Source organism: Serinus canaria, chromosome 12 (genome assembly GCF_022539315.1).
Source record: "Serinus canaria isolate serCan28SL12 chromosome 12, serCan2020, whole genome shotgun sequence".
Taxonomy (NCBI): domain Eukaryota; kingdom Metazoa; phylum Chordata; class Aves; order Passeriformes; family Fringillidae; genus Serinus; species Serinus canaria.
Genome location: NC_066326.1, coordinates 17,133,792 through 17,153,120, shown reverse-complemented (window position 1 = coordinate 17,153,120; position 19,329 = coordinate 17,133,792). Strand labels below are relative to the sequence as shown.

Here is a 19,329-nt window from a genome sequence, read left to right as displayed (position 1 = left end):
AAAGCAACAGAAATAGGAGTGATGAGCAGGGAACAACAGGGCAAGAGGAACCTACAGAAGTATCTGCAGGTAAATTCATGACACATACCACAGGCAAGCCGTGGCAATCCCAGCCAAACCTCCTCTCAACATGAAAACCACTTTGATGAGCAAATCTGGTCACAATGTCTTTGATGGTTCCTGCAAGAATGTGGCCATAGTGGGGGAGCCCCGTGGCAAACGGGGGCCCGTCGTAGAAGTTGAACCTACAACACAAAATATTCCTCATTAAAGCAAAACCCGAGCAGCAGGCTCAGTGACAGGTGACCCCATGCTTACATTACTTGTGTTTCACTTGGAAAATGTCCATTCCCTCCTCTGCCATCATCAGCCAGCACAGGTGCCACGCTGGCAGTGGCACTGAAGGGAACATTCCAAGCTGCTCAGCTCCTACCACTGCCAGTCTTACCAGGATTCCCATGGCACACCCAGCACAGTGGAAGAGCTCTTTGCTTACCTCCCCATTTCTCTTACAAACCCACCAGGCAGGAAATTACAGGTTTATTACAACTGCTTGAACACTGCTGATTCCTCACCAAGTGAAATATAAAGGGACAGCAGCATGAGCCAGGACTGCTGCTGGCAAAGGGAGCAGCTGCTGTTCACAGAACCAGGGAAAAACAAAGAGCAGTAACAGCCAAGCCAACCCTGCAGTGCCACACACAATTGCTACAGCTTTTAACAGATTCTTACCTAGGTCTGTTCTTTGATTGCTTCAGGCATTCCTTGAAACAATTCAGATTTTTCCAGAGTGTCAATATCTTCTCTTCCTCATTTGGAAAATTTATGTTTTCTGGAACTTGTTGAACCATTCTTTCCCAACAAGGATCAATAAGAGAAAGATACATATTGAACAGAAGTGAGAAAAAATAACTCCACAAATAGAACTTTTATCTTTCAAATCCATAGCACCAATCCAAAGAGTCTGATTCATTGCAGGCATGGAAGCAAGCACTCCATCCTAAAAAAGGCTAATTTTGACTGACTCACACCAAAGTTTTGGAACAGGAAAAGGATTCTCCATTCAGTCAACTATGATTGTTTCCTTTTTTATCATGTTTTTATTTCTGTTTCCTAAAGAAAACAGTCAAAGGGTAAATTATGTTTTGGTTACAGGGTTTTTTTTCTTCAGGAAAAGCTTCCAAGTCCAAACTGACCCTTCAGCACCAGTTTGTATCAGAGAGTTTCACTTGAAACTACTGAAGAAGGGGCTCCTTTTCCCTGTAGATCTATTCACAAACTGTTTAGATGTTTAAAAGAACACTTTCCATCAGGCTGTGCCAGCAATCTCAGATGGCCCTAAGAGCACAGTTGAAAAACTGCAAAGATGAACATGAGTTTTATAAGTACATTAAAACTAAGCTCCACCAGGCCACTTCTGTACAAGCTGTACAAGCAACACAGGGAAGAGGAATGCTCAACATAATTAGGAACACACAGCAGTTGCCTGGTTCCAGACCTGCTATGAGATAGAAATGGGTCATATTTCAATAAAATGCCACAGCAAGAGCTAAACAAAGCTCTGGGGTTTTAAGACAGCAGCTCCCTAACAGGAGAAAATTGGTTATGAAGCTTGTAACAGATGATGCTAGAGAATAAAAGGGTTCTTCCACCTCTCACTTTAGTGCTGCTGCTCCTGAGCACACTTACACCAGAAGTAGCTACTGCAGCTCTGAGCTTTACTCAGCATTAGAGAACTACAAGTAACAGCACAAGGCCTGAGTCTTGGGATTTACTCAGGTTTGTAAATACTAACCATAAAGCTGCAACAAAGGCAAATGCATGAAGACAATTCTTCCAGTTACAGCTGGACTCCAAAACATTTGCTTAAATGGGGCCCAGAGCACCACAAAAACTGCCAGCTCAAGGCTTGAACCCCTATGAAAAAAATGTGCTACAGACCATCTCCATCACTTTTGTATTCATGACAAATCTTCTCTCCACTAATAAACCCAAATTATCATTTGTCATATTATAATTGAGAATCCCACAACCTGGTGCACAGGCAACACAGCATTTGGAGGGGAAATCAGGGGCTGGCAAGGAACACATGGACATGGTCTGGATGTATTTTAAAAGGTAATAACCACCCTGAGCACAGTGAGTAACTCTACACACAACCTGTAGGAGAGTTTTCACCATTCTGCCTCAGAGCACTGATTAGGCTGTGTCCTTCCCAAGTGACTTGATCACAGAGATGATGGAAATGATAAAAGAATTCAGCCTTAAAGCTTTTATCTCCCACAAGCCAGCTGACCTGAGGTTTAAGGATCTGCATGTCCTACACAGCTCCAGGTCACATTCACATTCTCTGAAAAATCCCTTTACCCAGGATTTTTCTCCTGGGAAGCTGAGAAGCCTCAGAGAAAAGGGAACCAATTCTGATCTCATTTGATTCTCCTGGGCTTTGTTGTTCTGGAATGTGTTTGGAGATTGGTTTCTGGTGTGAATTATTTTGACTTAATGGCCAATCAGTGGCAAGCTGTGTCAGGACTCTGGAGAGAGTCACGAGTTTTCCTTATTATCTTTTAGCATGCTGTAAGTACCATTTCTGTATTCTTTAGTATGGTTTAGTTTAGAATCCTTTAATTTATGATACTATATTATATTAACCTTATGAGATGGAGTCAGATTCATCATTCCTCCCTTCATCTGGGGGGAACTCAAATACCAACTCAGCTGCAGGATCTGCATGCTCTACTCAGCCCTCCCAGATCAGTGTACCCACAAAGGGCTGGGAGCCTGGCCAGGTGCCAGGTGTGAGGAAGAGGAGGCAGGCTGGTTTGGGGTGTGCCTGAGGCAGGGCTGAGGAGGCTGCTCAGGGCTCACAGCCTCCCTGCGTTGCCACAGAGTCACTGTGGGCCCATCCTCCAACTGAAGCACTGCACAGCACAGCAGTGTCCAGCAACCACAGGGCACAAATCATCCACGCTCTCAGCAACAGCACAAGTTTATTGCATCAGAGGCAGGGGGGAATAAATACTGTTGGGAATTAATGTGCAACCATCACTAGCGGTTATTTTCTTCAAGTTACAAACCAGAATTTTGTGGAGATTTAGAATTTTAAACAGATTTTTAAACAGACTGACTTAAAAGGCAAAAGCACATTGAAAAACTTGCCATGGCTCAACCTCAGCTGAGAAAAAAAGCCAAGATCTAACAGTCATTTTATAGACAGAGGTATGAATATCTCTACAGCACAGAAGGAAGCTTATTATAAGCAATCTAGGTAATTTCAATCACAAAATAATGAAGGACAACTTCATTACTTTGAACACAGACTGAGCACAAACATCACAAACCATATTACAGAAATTACACAAACACATCTAATAAAACCCCACTTCCAGACAACACTTCACATTAAGTGAGATCAGTAAACACATGAAGGGTTCTCTCTGCATTTTCTGCTGATAAGAAGTGTTAAAGACAATGCACCATGAAGCCAGTTTTTATTAAGTACACTCACTTTTCTAGAGAATAATAGCATTCACTAGCAAAGGTGTCAAAGTTTGGAGATTGTACTACAGCAGTCTGAGACTTAAGCTGGGCTTCTTATCTACAAGAAAAAAAAACAGGCATTAAAACCATAAAAGCAAGCTCCCATGTACTTTTAAAAATATTAATTTTTTAAAAACCAATAAAAATTCAATTAAAACACCACTATGAATTAAGTGAACCCACATTTAAGAAATATTGTTCTACTTCCCATATATCAGATACATGATTAAAACAAAGTGGATTTCATGATATTAATAGTTTTGTTGACTGAGAAATAGCAAGTATAAAAACACAGGATGAACTAAAGGTGTATGAAAGGTTTCTGATTTCCAGGGGCTTATGATCAGTCTCTTACTCTTGCTCCAGGCACCTTCTCCCACAAACTATTTTATAAAAGAGTCCAAAGCCTTCTCCAAAGACAAGGAGCTTCCTTTCTCCACCTACAGCTGCTTTCTCCAAAGTTAAATGATGCTCCACTTTCCACACACAGCTGGCCCCCCATTTCTGCCTTTTTAGGTACTGTTCTGGGCTAACATCAGTCTAAACCATTCACCTGATAATCAAAATTCTCCATTTCGAGATGGGGAGGAAACAACCAAGTTTAAAACAAACGGGAGGATGGGAACAGAATGCTGGACTACAGAACAAACATTGCTTCTAAAAACTCTGTGCCGGTGTCTTATACAGGGAATAAAACTGCAACACCAGCCCAGGTGTCCCCCTGCAAGGCTTTCCCTCAACACTAAAGGCCAATTAAAACGTAGCTAAAGCAATAAGTGCACTCATCAGTTAATGCTGTCCTTAGATACAAACATTTCATGTTTGTCGTCATCATGCTACCTTGATTAAAAATGTAACATATCACTGTGAACAGAAGAAATCTAGGTTATCTTGAAATAACTTTGAACTACGTCTTTTTAATAAAAACTCAGAAACCAGTGTCAGCTGAGTTACTGAACACTGCTTTTATGTGACAACTGAATTCTACTATGTGACAGCTGCTTTCTAAGCATGTCACCACCAAACCGAATTCAAGTCTCCAAAAGGCTCCCGGGGTGTGGAAGCCAAGGTTTGCTGGAGATATCAAAGTCACCACAGCTGCAGCAATAAAAAGGGTGCATTCATCAACCCCCCCTGTCAAAAGGATGCTGAAGGGGATGCTTAAGACACCACACTATTGTAAGGAACCGTAAGATCTTTGTACAAATAACTAATGAAACCAAGACTTGCTAACTATTAAGCCCCGCAATAAGGCATCACGCTAACCTTTAATAAGTACCTCCTATAAGTAATCCCTAAATTGCCGAAAAAGCAAAGGATCCGCACAGCACCCAGGCAGTAAAACACGCACATGAAGGTGATGCTGTACACACAAAACACGAGCTAACAACGCCCAAGGCCGCAGGGAGCTGCCAGCCCGGCCGGAGCCGCTCCCGCGGGGACAGCACCGGCACTGCCGGGCCGGGAGCCGCCGCTCTCCCGGGACACCCTGGACGTGCCGCTGCCCCGCCAAGCCGCTGGAGCCGGCCCGCCCTCGCGTCTCGGAGCCGCCGGCCGCCCGCATGGAGCGAAGCTCGCCCGGCCGGGCCGTGAGGCGCCGAGGGTCCGGCCGGGGGCCCCCGCTCACCTCCGTCCCGCCATGATGCAATCGCGCCCGGCGCAGCATGGCCGGAAGCGCCGCCAGCGCCGCGGCCAATCAGCGCGCGGCTCTCTGCGGCCGCACAAAGGAGCTCTGTAAGACGGCCGCCCATTGGGCGCGAGCTCTCCCTGGGCGGTGCGTCAGGGCGGCGCGAGGCAGCTCGGGAAAATCTACCCGCGTGCCCGCCCCGCGGCTCCTGATTGGGCGGGGGCGGGGCGAGGCCTGAGGAAGGGCCCGGGCGGGACCGGGAGTTCCCCTCACGGCTCGGCGGTGGAAGGAGCGCGGTCCGTGGGCAGGGCACCTTTCAGCCGCGGGCCCCGAGCCAAACCCGGGCAGGAGCTGTGCTGGGTGGCCTGAGAACCCCCCCGGCTCTGACCCAGCGAGACCAGGACGCTGGGCTTCTCCCAGTAACTGGATACCAAGGCCCTCTACCGAACTCCTCTCGGGAGTTCGACCTTACCTCCGTTAAAGGGATACTCTTAAATATCTCAACAATTCTTAAGGCTGTAACTACAACAGAAGTTCCTCCTTTACTGCTAAAAAAAAAAAATAAAAATAAACTTGTAGATGGGTTCTTGCATGTCAAGGAAACTTAAGGGTTTGAAAAAATATTATTGCCGGCTGGCAACCACTGAGAAATTACAAAACATTTCATGATACATTAAAAAAACATTTCCTCCACTTTCCTAGTGCTGAAAACGGCTGTGAGAAGGCTCTCGACAAGGAAAAATAGAAGTGAGCCAGGAGGGTGAGGGAAGGAGATTTCCCAGCCTGTACACCTGAACCCAGCCCAGAACAGAGCCTGGGCACTGAAGGCCAGGTCAATAATGGCACAAACAGTTCAGCTGCCTCCAGGTAATGACTTCAAATTGCTCTAAAAACTTATTTACTCACAGAGATGTAGGTACCAATAAAGGTTTCAAAAAAAGCTTTAGGTTTTGATTTGCAGGACTGGGTACAGGATGAATTCACTGGTCTGTGCAGGGCAGTGTCAGTGTCTGGATTAGAGATAATCCAGATGTGAAGGGAGGCACATTACCTGGAATCCTCTCCTGCACAAAGTAACACAAGGCTCCTTTCTGCACACAATTTCCTACATCCTTCTAGAACAGCTAAAAGAAATGCAGACTCAATCTGCACCAAGCTCAGAGAAACAGAAGAGAAAGTGGGAATGGAGGCCAGACTGAGCTGGGCTGAGCAGCCAGACAGGAGAGACAGGGTGCATGTGGTTGCCAGGGCAGTCCCCTGTACAAACACAGAGTTCTGGGATGTTCTGTATCCAGGAGGGAAGTTTGGAGTGGCAGAAGTTTATTCAAGCCACACTGCTGCTGAATACATCTGTGAAAAAGCCTGTGACAACTCGGGATGTGGATTCTACCCCGTGATGGGGCATTTCTTTGTAAACATTCTCATGAACTCTGAAAGTGCTGCAGCCTCCCCCTGCTCTGACATGCCCTCAGATCTCAGGCTGCAGATTTTAGACAGCTGCTGCTTGCTCCAGTGCCAACCCCTTCCATTTTGGCCTTTAGTTTGTAAAACACACAGGTGATAACACCAGCTGAGTTTAAATAGAATACCGTATAATTCCTGAATGGAATTTGAAACAAACACTGCTTAGAAATACACACTCTAAAGCAGTGAAACAGACAAATGTGGGCAATTTGGTTTTGGCAATGTTGACTCCATACTTAGCTCAAACCCAGACTTTTACCTTGTCTCTCCCTGTATATTTTGTACTTCTTTGCCCTTCACTGTTAACTTGTAATAAAATGTTACCTGCATGGAAGTTGCTGCCCTTGTTCATGCACAGCCTTTACTTGGGAGCATTTGGGCAACACTGAGCTTGTTTCCCATGAACAGATTGGGAGGGAGTGAACAGGGAAGTCACTGTCACATTAGTTATATACAGGGCAGAAAAATGCCGCCCAAAACAGACTGGAAAATCAGGGGAAATTTGTAGTAGAGGGACCAAGGGTGAGCACAAATAACTGGGACATTCCCCAAGTTACAAGAATGAATGTCTCTGCTCTCGTTTTTCACTCTAGACTGGTAAAAAAACCACCGATTCAGCCTGAGAGGTTAAAGGGAAGAAAAAAAAAAAAAAAACAATAAAACCACCGTGAAGCCTCAGGTGGGGACCCCCCCTGGCGTGAAGCGGCTGAGGGGAAGGCGCGGACACCATTTTGTGGGACCTGCGGGAAGGTCACCGCTGCCCGGCGGTGGCGCCGGCCGCAGCCTGGAGCTGCAGAGGAAGGACGGCCACGGGCGCTGGCACTGAGCGCCGCGGCATCTCCAGCGCCCGGTGCCGGCCTCAGGCCGTCCCTTCTCCCTCCCCGCTGCCCCGCGGCCATTTCACCAGCACCCCCACCCCAGCGCCCCTCACGGGCGGCGTACGCGGTTTGCGTAGCGGTTGGCGTAGCGCCGCTACAAGGGACGGGCGCCGTACGCGGTTTGCGTGGCGCTGCTGCAAGGGGCGGGCGGGCAACGGTGCTTGCGCGGGGAGCTGAGCGTAAACGGCCTTCGTGAATAGGGGATGAACAAAATCCGCCCGCAGCTCTGAGCCAAGCCAAAGCGCGCCCAAGGTGGAAGAGATCCCGGGATAACCCGGGATAACACGGGAGATACGAGCGCGCAGGCTGCGGTGACGCAGAGCCCTAGCGCTCCCGGGGCGCGGAGGGCCAAATTTGCCGGGAACGGGCCGGCTGAGGAGCGGCTGTGCCGCCCGGGCCCCCCCCGCGGAGCGGAGGCAGTTGGACTGCGCCGGAGGCGATAAGTAGGGGCTGCGCGGGAGCGCGTCGGCAGTGGGCGCGGGGCGGCGGGCGGTGCGCGCGCTCCCTGTGCGGTCCCTGAGCCTCGGCGCCTTCCCCTCCCCTCCCCTCGCTCGCTTCTCTCCCGGGCCCTGCCCCGGCCCGCCGTGCCCGGCGCAGCGCTGACAGCCCGGCAGCGCCCGGCCGGGGAGTAGGCGAGACCATCTCCGAAGAGGCGGCTTGGAACCCGTCAAGCTGCCCCGCAGCCCGCAGCCGTTCAGCCAGGCTATGCGCTGCCAACGGGCTCCGCTCAAGAAAAAAACAGAGCGGATCGTGAAAAGGTAGAGGCGCCCGCAGAGGCCCCCGCAGGGCTCTTGGGAAGCGGCCGCTCAGCCCGGAGAGAAGCGGAGGACGCGCCGGAGAGGCGACGGCGCAGGAGCAGCGCGGCGGGGGCGTCCCGGCGGCTCGGAGCATGTGAGAGGCCGGGGGGCCGCGATGCTGCGACGCGCGGAGTTCATCGTGTGCCCGCCCTGGGAGCCCGCCCGCGGCGAGGGAGTGCCGGGGGGCGCCTCCCCGACGCCGCTGAAGGGCGGCGAGCCCCGGCGGGGCGGCAGCCGCTCCCGTTGGCCGCCCGGGCGGCGCGGGAGGCTCCCCGGCGGGGCGAGGAAGCTGCTGGGCAGCCGCACGCACAGCCACTTCCAGCACTACCAGCAGCTGCAGCAGCAGCACTGCCGCGCCTTCCGCCGCTGCCACCGCCCGGCGCGGCCGCGGGTGCTGCTCTCCCTGCGGCCCGTCAATGTGCTGGGCCGGCGGGCGCCGGGCATGCGGGCGCCCCGCAACACCAACCAGTTCCTGATGCGGGAGAAGTACCAGCTCATGCACCTGCGCTCGGACTCGGTGGGCACCGAGAGCGGCGGGTCGGACTGCGAGATGGACCCGCTGGACATGGACTCGTACCTGGGGGTGCTGGAGAACGCCCGCGGGGCGCTGATGGAGTGCGCGGGGGAGCCCGGACCCGCCGCCCGCTCCTCGCCCGCCCGGGCCGGGGCCGGGGCCGATGCAGCCGCGGGTTCCCCGCAGGAGGAGAGCCAGCAGTACTTCCCCTCGGAGGACGATGTGATCGAGAGCGAGCTCTTCATGGAGAGGGACTTCGACGAGTTCTGCAGCAGGATCGCCTGAGCCCCGGGCCGGGGGGGACAGCAGAACCCCGCTGGCTTGGAGCCTTTCCGCCTCGGAGCGGGGGAGAGGTTTATTTATTTCTCAGCCATTCCTTTGCGTTTTTGTCAGGGGGTTGGCTAACTTTACAAATGAGCGTGTGTAAACAGGGGGGAGCCCCCCTTGTAAATAAAGTGAACTTTTCTGAAGGTGACATCAAAGCGGATCGCGCTTTTTGGCTTTTGGGGGGAAGCGGGGGGGCCGCAGGGACAGCCAGAGCCGCCGTCGGGGGCAGTGGAGAGAGAGACCGGCGGGGCGGGAGGGGACGGGCAGGGGGGCGGTGACGGCCAAAGTCGCGGCGGAAAAGTTTCACGCCTCTCTGGCACTCGCCCGGATTCTGGTTTACGACGGCAAAGTCGTCTAATTATCGCAGAGGGCGGCCGAGGAAGCGGCTCTTGACACACGGACACGGGGGGAGCGCAGGAGCCGGAGGACAGCAGCTCGAAACTCGGCAGCTCCGAGCGGGAGCCTTGCCGGGCCCCACCGGCCCGGCTCGGTGCGGGCACAGCGGAAAGGGAAACACCAAAGCCATTGATCGGCCCTGCAGGTCTTTATTGACCCTCCCTCGCTGGGGAACGCTGGGGACACTTTGACCGGAGCTTCCATGGCTGCCCCGTGCTCCCGACGGCAGGTTTATTTCTCTTTTCCCAACTACAGCAGGGGGAGGAATGTCTAGAAAGAGGTTTAAAGGGCCACCAGCTGAAACAACTTGGCCAGCTAGGATTAAGTTCAAGTACCGTGCAGGGAGCAGATCTAATCCACATTAAACTCACCAACTCGCTGAGAAGGGAAGGAGGAAGCATCAGTTCCACTACAAACAGTTAAAAATTACAGCAGGTAGCTGGAACATTCCTGGAACTTGTTGCCAGGGGAGAAGAGAGGGACATTGTTTTAACAGGTCTGAAACAGGAGATGCGGGGCCATCATTTCTCATGGTGCCTTCTGCTCCCTCGGCTCCCTGTGTCGGACCCTGTGCTTTCCCCCACTGCAGACACGGTGAAATCAGTGTGCCAGAAGGACAAATGGAAGATAAATTTGCAGATAAAGGTGTCCCTGCCCATGGCAGGGGGTTGGAACCGAATGAGCTTTAGGGACCCTTCCAACCCAAACCATTCTGGGGTTCTGTGGGATGTTTCTTGCAATTACAGATACAGAGACAGGAGTTAACTGTTATCCTTACAAAGGAAACCATTTTAAGACAAAATATTCGAAATTTATAGTACCTTAGTTGCAAACCTATAGAAGGAAATGTCCAAAGACACAATTTTCTTCACCCTTTGTAAGAAACAAAGCTGCTGAACACATTAAGACCAATATCATGTTTATTTCCTTTGGAATTAGACAAGTGGTCTATACATACAAACTTCAGTTTGTTTGAAGCAGGGTTGCATTACAGCCATGCTTACTCTGGGAATTTCACTCCATGGGAACTTCCAGGAGAGGCACAGGGAGAAATAAACCTTTCACACGTGGAAATGAAACCTAAGTTTGCACCAGTTTGTATTTTATTAATGAATCCAGATCTGCACTAACATGTTAAATTAATGGTTTGAATGCATGTTTTCTTTTTTTTCCCTGACTCGTGATTTGAACAAGCATGACAAAAACTCCCTAAGGAACACTTCCTTGGAACTTGGCCTTCATGCTGCTGCTGAATTTGCATCATAATATGGATGTGCTTGGACACAAGCAAAGTAAAGCAGGAGTGTAAATTAATAAAAGAGCACAGGGCCATAATTACAGGTCCCACAGAGCCTGACAGTATTACAGAGGTTTTCCACTGGGGAAGGGAGCCCTGTGTTCTCTCCACCAGACAGAGACTTGCCATCAATGACCCGTTCGTGTTGAAGCCCTGGAAGTTCCTCCAGGCACCAGCCTTGCTCCCCTCCCAGAGGGAATTCCCTTACAGACCTTTCCCTCCTGTGTTACTTGTGTTACTCTGATCTGGCTGAAGTGTAGGTTTTTTTCCTGTTTCCTTCCCTTCTCACTTGAATTAGGAATTTCCCGAGTGTTTGGAAAGTGTCTGCCTTGTACTGGCTGCAGACACAAATAACACCTTCCTACTAGATTTGAAAGTACTTAACAAAGCTGAAATTGCAAATATAACCAAGTTCCTCAACATCAAGCCTGGGAAAAGAAACCAAAAGCTGTTGCTGCAGAAGATCACCCATCAGCCCAGTGACCAACCAACTCTCTCAAGTCAAACTTTACAAAAACAAGTTTTATACATTCCTAGGATTTTTCCTTTATAGACACACTTCTTATGCAGGTGAGCTTTACAAATTTAAGCAAATGTGATGACCAGAACCTTATACATCAAGTCTTCTCACTGGTGAATTTTTGTTAGGGGTCCAGCTGGAAGTCACTTCTAAATAAATCCAAATGACTGGGAAGTCCAAAGGAAACAGGAAGAAAAATTAAGGCCTTTGTTACAACACAAAGGCTTCTGTTGTAACCTGTGTAAGGTGTTTTTATGGCCAGCTGGACACAGGATGACTTAGGGTTTTGTAAACCTTCCTGGAGAAAAGAAGGGTTTGGTGATGTTCTGAAGGAGGCAGCAGCATTTATTATTCATTATTGCCATTCCAGCACACTGCTGAGCAGGTGCATTAGCAGTTTGTGGGGCTGTTTGAAGTCTCCAGCACGGCAGAAATGCTGATCTTTGCTGAGGGACAGTGATGCTTCCCAGCTCCTGAAAGGTCTTTGGCCACATTCCTAGAAGAAAAGTAACCATGAGTGGAAGAAAATGGTCAGCCTGTCACCCCTCATTTCCAGCTGTGCATTTGTCATGGATCTGAGCATGTTCAATTCAACATGGGGTGATAAAAATTTTTTTTTTTACTATCTGCCGTAAAAGCAGTGACCATTTTGCTGTCATATGTTCCAATTACATTCAAATGTCTTTGGTTAATTTCTCTTAGTTCTTGTATTCTTTTCCAGGCAAAACTGATGGCTAATAAAATTCACATTAGGTGTAATTTATTGTAGCTGGGTGAGGATACCCTTTTTCACCATGCAAAAAGAAAAAAAAACTTCAATCAAACTGGGTGCAGCTCACCACCACTCCTGGCTGTAGTGCTGCTACATCACAGCCACTTTTAGCTGGGAAACAAGAAAAATAAAGTATCACATGAAGAGAAGCTTCTATCTCCTCTTCAACAAACACTTTTGCATTTCACATTACCTTTAATGTTAATGATTCTTCTACCCTGAAATCTCCTAAAAATTAAAATGTTTAATTAAATCTCCATAAAATCAAATGTTTTATGCAATTCAGAATAAGGCAATGAGTTCAGAATAAAATTTTGATTTATGTGCCACTCCTCCCCGTGTTTCTTCAGGAAAAGAAACCCAAAGTCTAACAGCAGCAGATTGAAACTGCAATAAATAAACACACTGTCTAGCTGTTATTGCCAGCCAGTTAAAGGTCTTTTCCAGATGATTAATCCTTTATTTAATAGCAACAATTTAATCAAAAGTTGATTCAAAATAATTAAAATTCCAAGCTCCAGAATGGTTCCTTTTAATACAACCAGCAACTTCTGCCAAGAAAAAAAAGAGCTTCCTCAGGCCTGCCTGAGCACTTCAGGCAGGGTGAGGAGATCAAGGAGGGAAGTGCTACAGGAGCTCTGCCCCACCTTTGCTTCACTAAGTGTCCAAGGCCCCAGAATATCAAGGAAATGTGTTCATTTTGCTGTTTCCAGGGCTCTTGCAGGGGTAAAAAACGTGCCAGATCCTCCCCAGTGAGTCAGGGCAGCAGTGCTGCTGGTGCTGCTGCCAGGAGCAGGGCACAGCGGAGTTTCCTCCTGGCTGCTACCACAGACACTTGTGCAGGCCAGCATTTCCCAGTTATGGGGCTCCACCCCTTTTCCCTCCACAAATGAACTCTGTCATGCAGTTGCTGTCCTTATCAGCCCCAGAGCAGGAATCCTGCAGGCACAGTGTGCTGCTCCAGCCCCAGGCCAGATCCCCAAGTGCCCCTCGGGCCATCTCCAGCCAGGTGTGCCCACCCTGGGAAGCGAGGCGTGCCCGTGGGAGTCACAGAGAACATCCTCTGCCTCCTGTGTTTGCACAGCTTGTGCCACAGGATCCTCAGCACAGCTCTGAATGGAGCAGGGCTGTCAGCTGAGCTCATTGACCAGATCAGTGAAAGATTCTGCTGTTCCCCTGCCAGGCACAGTGAAACCATCCCTGTCACCCTGGGGCTGCCCGCAGTGCCCACCCTTGCCCATGGAATCTGTCAGTGGAGAAGGAAGATGGATGATCACTCCCCAGCTATGTGGCACCTACTTGAAGTCTCACTGTGTTTACTGCAGTGCAAATGCCCAGCAGTCTTTCTGCACAGCAAAACCAACAAAAGCATGCTCCCAATCATCTGTGTCCTCAGCACATTTCTATTTCCTGTAACACCTCACTCCCTCAAAGCAAGGAGACTTTGATATCCTTTGGGAAGAAGCTCCCCAAGTTCACCCTGGATTTGCCCACACACTGACTCCATCAGGCTTGTGCAATGCCTCCAGAGCTCTTGTATGAGAGCTGCTGAACTGAGCTGCTGAGAGCCAGCCTTTATCTCATCTCACCAATGGTTTTATAACCTCTCCTGCATTCCAAGTTGTCTCTTCTCTGAACTGAAGGCTTCTGCAATAATCATCTCTTCCTCAAACTGATCAGCCCTGGGATCCACACACAATTGTTGCAAGGGTTGCATCTCCCTTGCAGACTCTCTAATCAGTTTCTCTCTGACTCACCGATGCTATCTAAACCCTCACTATCTACAAATGCAATCTTTGGGTTTTGGCTTGTAAAATTACAGGTGACTTGTACCTGAAAATGTCTTGCTCCTAGGCAGGTCATCTTTTATAACTGAGATCACTTCATTCCAGCCAAAAGTTACTCAGTTGGTAAATTAGTTTTACCTACCTAGTTTTAATTCATCTATTGATCAATTGCAATTGGATCCCTTTTTTTTAACTGTCTCCAAGAAAATGCAATAAATACAATCCTAAATAGAGAGAATTTTGGTTCAGTATTGGGAAGGAAGGAATATTTCAAATGTTGCATGCTTGCCAGGTAGAAAACTTCATGTGGTTAACTGAATATAGGTGCTCAGTTGGATTTACGATCTTCTGGTTGTTGACTGAATTATTTTCAATGTTTTTATCACAAATGTTTCTGCATCACCAGTTCATCCCTCTCTGACGACTGAAAACTGACAGAGAGGAGAAACTTTAACTGAGAGGTAAATCTGGGGCTTTGTTTTTGGGTTCTTTGATGCACAGGTTGAGCTCATATTACATTCTCTAATGCAGCACCAGTCTGTGTATTTCCCTGTACAGAAATATGACTGATGTGTTCTACCTTTGAGATCTCTACATTTGACTCCATAAATTATTATAAGGGACAGATGAAAGGACACATGGAACAGCATGATCCCTAAGAGACAAAGCTAGGAAAGAAAAAGAATCAATAATACATATTTCAAAACATCTGCACAAGTGTTACTGTCCTGTAGCTTGTGTTCAAGTACTTCCAGTGCTCAGCTTTAAGAGCACACACAAGGAGGTGCCATCTCTACTGAAACCTGCTTTTTCCACGGATTATTTCATTATTTAGTCCTGATCCATCTACACCAGTGTTATAAATGAGAAGCTGGACTAGGCCAATATTCAAGCAGCAATCAATTTATTAATTAATATGGTAAAGTATGAGCAACACAGTGCTGGGTACAGTGGGGGAAGTTTTCCCTCCAACTGCACACCCATAGTTGGGGCTTACAGGTGTTTATAGGGGTACTCCTAAGCTTTCTCAGCAGTTTCTCTTCCCAATTTTTACTCATCAGCAGTTTCTAGTCCCAATTTTTACATCACAATTCTATACACTATTGTGATTTCGTTTTTCTCAGGATGTATCCCAGAAAAGGAGCATCCCCAGATGGTGGGGGTCCAGCTTCTGAAAGAAGAAAGAATTCTCCCAGCTGGTGAGGTCCAATCTCCAGATGTGGGTCCACCTTTTGATTGCAAGGACTATAAATCTCATACCAGTGATGTCCAGCTCCCCTTGGTTGAGGCTATTAATCCTTGAGTTGATGTCCACCTTCCTTTCTCAAGCTGCTTTTCTCTGTTTTGTTAAGGCCTGAGATAAGCATGTTTCCTTTTTATATATTCTAAAGCTATAGTTTCAAAGATCCTTACTACAAGCAGTATTCTAAAATTATACTTCAAAAGGTTATTATTGCAAAACTCTTTAAGGCTTAGCTACAAGCAGAAAGTTCCTGTCAAACAGCAACATCCTTAAAGCTTTAATTCTAATACTCCTAAATCAACTGAAGACTTATAAGGGTTAATTGCAAAGAAAGGGTAGGTTCAAAGGTCTTCTTCCATGCTTTACTTTCCTCAGTTATTATTAGAATTTGTCTTTCTAACTGTCCCATGGTTGGTTTGTACACATATCACAATCACAAATACACACCTTGCCTGTGTTTACCTGACACCAAACACAGCTTGGTATTTCACTCAGTGCCAGAGCAGCTGCATGAGCACAGGACACCTCACACAGGAGTAAAGAAACATTCAGAGTGCGTCTCTCAAATACCAAGGAAATGTTGGATTAAAAGAGATTCTTTTATGCTGCTGGCATCAGTTTTCCTGCATCCCTATTTCATTGACACATGTTATGAGAAAAGACAAATCATATTTCCAGACCTGCTTCAATCCATTTTGGAAATAAGAAAAGCCCAGCTGCACATTTCAGACTATCAAGAAATTCTCTCTGTGCACAAGAGAACACATTTTTTTTCCCCTCCTGTAACCAATTACTACAAAATCCAGCAAGTATCAGATATCTACCTCAGAACATCTACATGAGAGAGCAGGGTAAAACTACCAGAACATCAGACAGCCTCACACAGAGGTTTGATGTCTCCTATTTTTGTTCAGAGAGAAGAAATGAGTCAGGCACGCTTGACTCTGGTTTGCCTTTGGATCTCAGACATACTATTTAATTATCATTAAAATCATGCAAGCATGAAAGAATCCTTAAGCATGCATGGATTATTTCTTTGCTAACACTTACATGAGAAAAGTTGGTCCTAAAGGCTTGGAAAAGTAAAGCCAGAGATTTACTCTGCCTTTGCCACTCACACAATGCAAGTGTTGCTGTGTTCTGATCCCTTTATAGGCCAGGATTCAACAGAGCAATCAAAATTCTATCAATTACAAAAAAACCTGAGCTGGACACTCACAAAATTAGAAGATGTCCTTTTAGTACTGATTTTACACTCATTGATTATCTTGGGGTACATTTGAAGAGGAAGCTTAGAAGTAAATTCCCCCCCTTCCAGGGCTCTCTTGAGGGATAACTGCCTAAATGTGTGCCATTGTAGGGGTACAAATCCAGCCTTAAAAAGCTGAAGCAAGCCTTCTCATAGTGATCAGAAGGGATTCCTCACATCTCTGATTTCTGGAAATCATTTCTTGAGTTCACATTACTCCATTTGCTTTAGCATCCTCCTGCTCCAGCCTTCTCCTTTCCCTTCTGTTCCTAAAGTCCCCATTTCTCCCTTTTCCTGCACATCTCTTGTCTTGTCCTCCTTACAGTTCCTACACACTCAACCCTTCTCCCAGTGGGACTGTAAGAGAGGGTGATCATCAGAACAAGAAACAGCTTCCCCTTCCCACTATTTGGATGTGAGGATCAAAAATAATCACGAGCCAGCCAAGTTTAAGGTAGAAACACATTCCCGGTGAGAGCAGAGCTCCTTCCAGCTGGTGTCTGACTCTAGGAGGAAAGCACACATCTGCTTCCTGCCATTTGTCTCCCCATATCCCCCCAACATGCACACTGTTATGCTAAATGTTCCCATTAGTTTATGGATCTGTCATCACAAATGTGGCTCATCCCTGATTAGGCCAACTGATGCAATCTGTCCCCACCTCTCTTCCTGGGCTCTGTGTGTACACTGCTTTCCCTGAACTAGTCTAAATTTAAGCCCCCACTCTGCTCTGCTGTTTTGTGATTTAACACACCTGACAACTACCAAAAACATGGAAAATTTCTAAAGCTGCTTAAGTATCACCCATTTTCCCTCAGTTCCTTAGGCCAGAGAAGCTTTGGCAGTCTTGCAGCATAACCTTGTGCAAGGCAGGTCTGCACTGGTGCCAGGGCAGCCTCACACCAACACTTTGGACCTTGTTCAGCTCTGCCAGAGCCAGGCAGAGGCAGCAGGAGCTGTGTCTGCTCATGTCAGGACAGAGCCTGGCCCTGTGTTCCTGCAGCTCTCCAGGCTCTGCAGATCCTCCAAAATTCTCTGGGGTTTGGGCTGGTTTTGACCAGGAGGTGAGACCTTGTCCCTGTGTCTGTCAGCCACAGCCTGTGAAACAAACACCACTGCAGAGCTCTCCTTTGTCAAAGAATATACAACTAACTTCTGCCAGACTTTTTTTTTCTCTTTTTAGAAACAAATCCATACTTACATTACATTCCCAACCCCTCAGCTTCTACTTCAACATATTTTATATTGCTCCCACTTTCAGGAAATATAAGAACTAACAAAAGCAAGAGCCTAATTGTGCAGTAATATAGCAGGAAAGGAAAAAAGTTAGAGATCTACATTTAAGCCCTTTCAGCTTTTCTGAAAACTTTTTTAAACCAAAATCCTTGCACAAACGATGAGTGTGGGTGAGTGTATTCTAGACAATTGATGATGGCCCATCTAGTCCTATTAGAATTACAGAAGAGATCTAGGCAAATCAATTTCTGAAACAACCTCGAATTCTCTTTATCTCTAAACGACTGCTCTGCTTTTCCTTCATAAATGGTGGCCGAGCCCAAGACCAGCTGAATGTTCCACCCACCAGAACAGAACCTCTGCAGGCTGTCCCTGGAGCGCAGAGCAGTTTGCTTGCCCTGGGACACGGCAGGGCAGAGCCACAGGAGCTGCCTCGGCCCTTCGCCGGTGGGAAGGAGCTGCCCCTTCCCCCTTGCCCAGTGCTGCAGGCAGGGGCACAGGGCTGGCAGCTCCTACCGGGGGCAGGGTTTGTCCATTTGTCCGTCTGCACACAGAGCAAACCCGTCCCCTCTCAGCAGACACCGCGTGTGGCACAGCTCCGTTCCAGGTCAGAATCCACTACCCCTCCTTCTGGAAACAGCCCGTCTGTCACACCAACAAAAGAACAACACAACCTCCGATTTTAGAGGGGCCCTGTGCGCTCCTGAGAGGTGACCTGCTTTTTGTGTGCTGGGCCAGGGCTTCCTGAGCCCTGGGTGTTGTTTTGGAGAGGTTTTAGAGACACTGAAGTGAGATGGCACAGACAGCAGGGAGGCGCCGGGACCCAGCTGAGGATGGGTGTAGAGGGTGATCTTGCAAGCCCAATGAGTTGCAGCTGGGTCAGTTGCTGAAGATTGGAGGTGGGCCTGATCTTAACAGGCCACACCTGTAATCAATAAGAACTAGTGCTATATAAGAGTAAGGAGAGTCAGATTACTGTGAGGACCTGGAGAAGTCAGTGTGTAGAGGAGCTGCCTGTATCAAGAAGGTATGAAGCTCTGATAATATGAAATTCTTGTACTATGATGATGATAGAACCTTTGCTATCTAAGACAACAGATGGGAGATCTGCTCCCCCAAGAGCTGCAGCTCTGAGCCCTCCATGCTGAGCCATATCCTCCAGCCTCTGCTGGGAAAAAGGGGGAAAATATCCACAGTGCTTTAACTTACCTTAAAATATACCTTTAAAATCTAGTTTAAGCACGAGCAAGAAACAGTTAAGCTCACACAGGAAAAAAAAAAAAATTGGCTTCTGATCAGAAGGAGGAGCTTGGCTTTCAGTGAATTTGAATGAGAAGTAATCCAGGCTATGGTGAAGCTTCCTGCCTGAGCCTGGCTGCTTCAGGGGTGCCCTCAGCAGCTGCAGGGTGGCTCCTGGCACCCCTCTTTAACAACCAGCACCCCTCCTTAGTATCCAGCACCCCTCTTTAGCAGGCAGCACCCCTCCTTAGTATCTTGCACCCCTCTCTATTTCCATGGTCAGGAGCACACAGTGAGCCCCCCAGCAATCCTCACTGCCCCAGGCAGAGGCACATTTTCAAGCCATTATGGCTTTGATCACTAATTTATTTGACTTGTGTAATCTGTGAAGGGATTGTCTGTGCTGTAAGAGGGGGCCAGGGGAGCCTGCACAGAGTCCCCCA

At 48.0% G+C, this 19,329-nt stretch overlaps 1 protein-coding gene and 1 non-coding gene across 7 annotated transcripts in view; both read right to left on the bottom strand.

Moving 5' to 3' along the window:
- Positions 1–5,307, bottom strand: part of IARS1 (isoleucyl-tRNA synthetase 1) — a 94,560-nt gene extending 89,253 nt beyond the window's left edge. For 2 of the 6 annotated variants that reach the window (XM_018914946.3, XM_018914942.3), the window contains exons 1-3: positions 5,168–5,187; positions 733–852; positions 89–245 (exon numbers count right to left, since the gene is read on the bottom strand). In XM_018914946.3, the coding sequence (XP_018770491.1) occupies positions 89–245; positions 733–852; positions 5,168–5,181 (291 nt within the window). In that variant the 5' untranslated portion in view covers positions 5,182–5,187. Of the gene's footprint in view, positions 1–88; positions 246–732; positions 853–3,508; positions 3,599–4,806; positions 4,843–4,891; positions 5,067–5,167 lie in introns of those variants that run through there. The other 4 variants (XM_018914943.3, XM_018914944.3, XM_050979204.1 and 1 more) reach the window with 4 other exon arrangements.
- On the bottom strand, positions 2,826–2,956 carry LOC115484128 (small nucleolar RNA SNORA84). The gene has a single exon (XR_003944858.1). It is a non-coding gene; the product is annotated as a small nucleolar RNA SNORA84 (small nucleolar RNA).
- Positions 5,308–19,329: the final 14,022 nt, after the last annotated feature.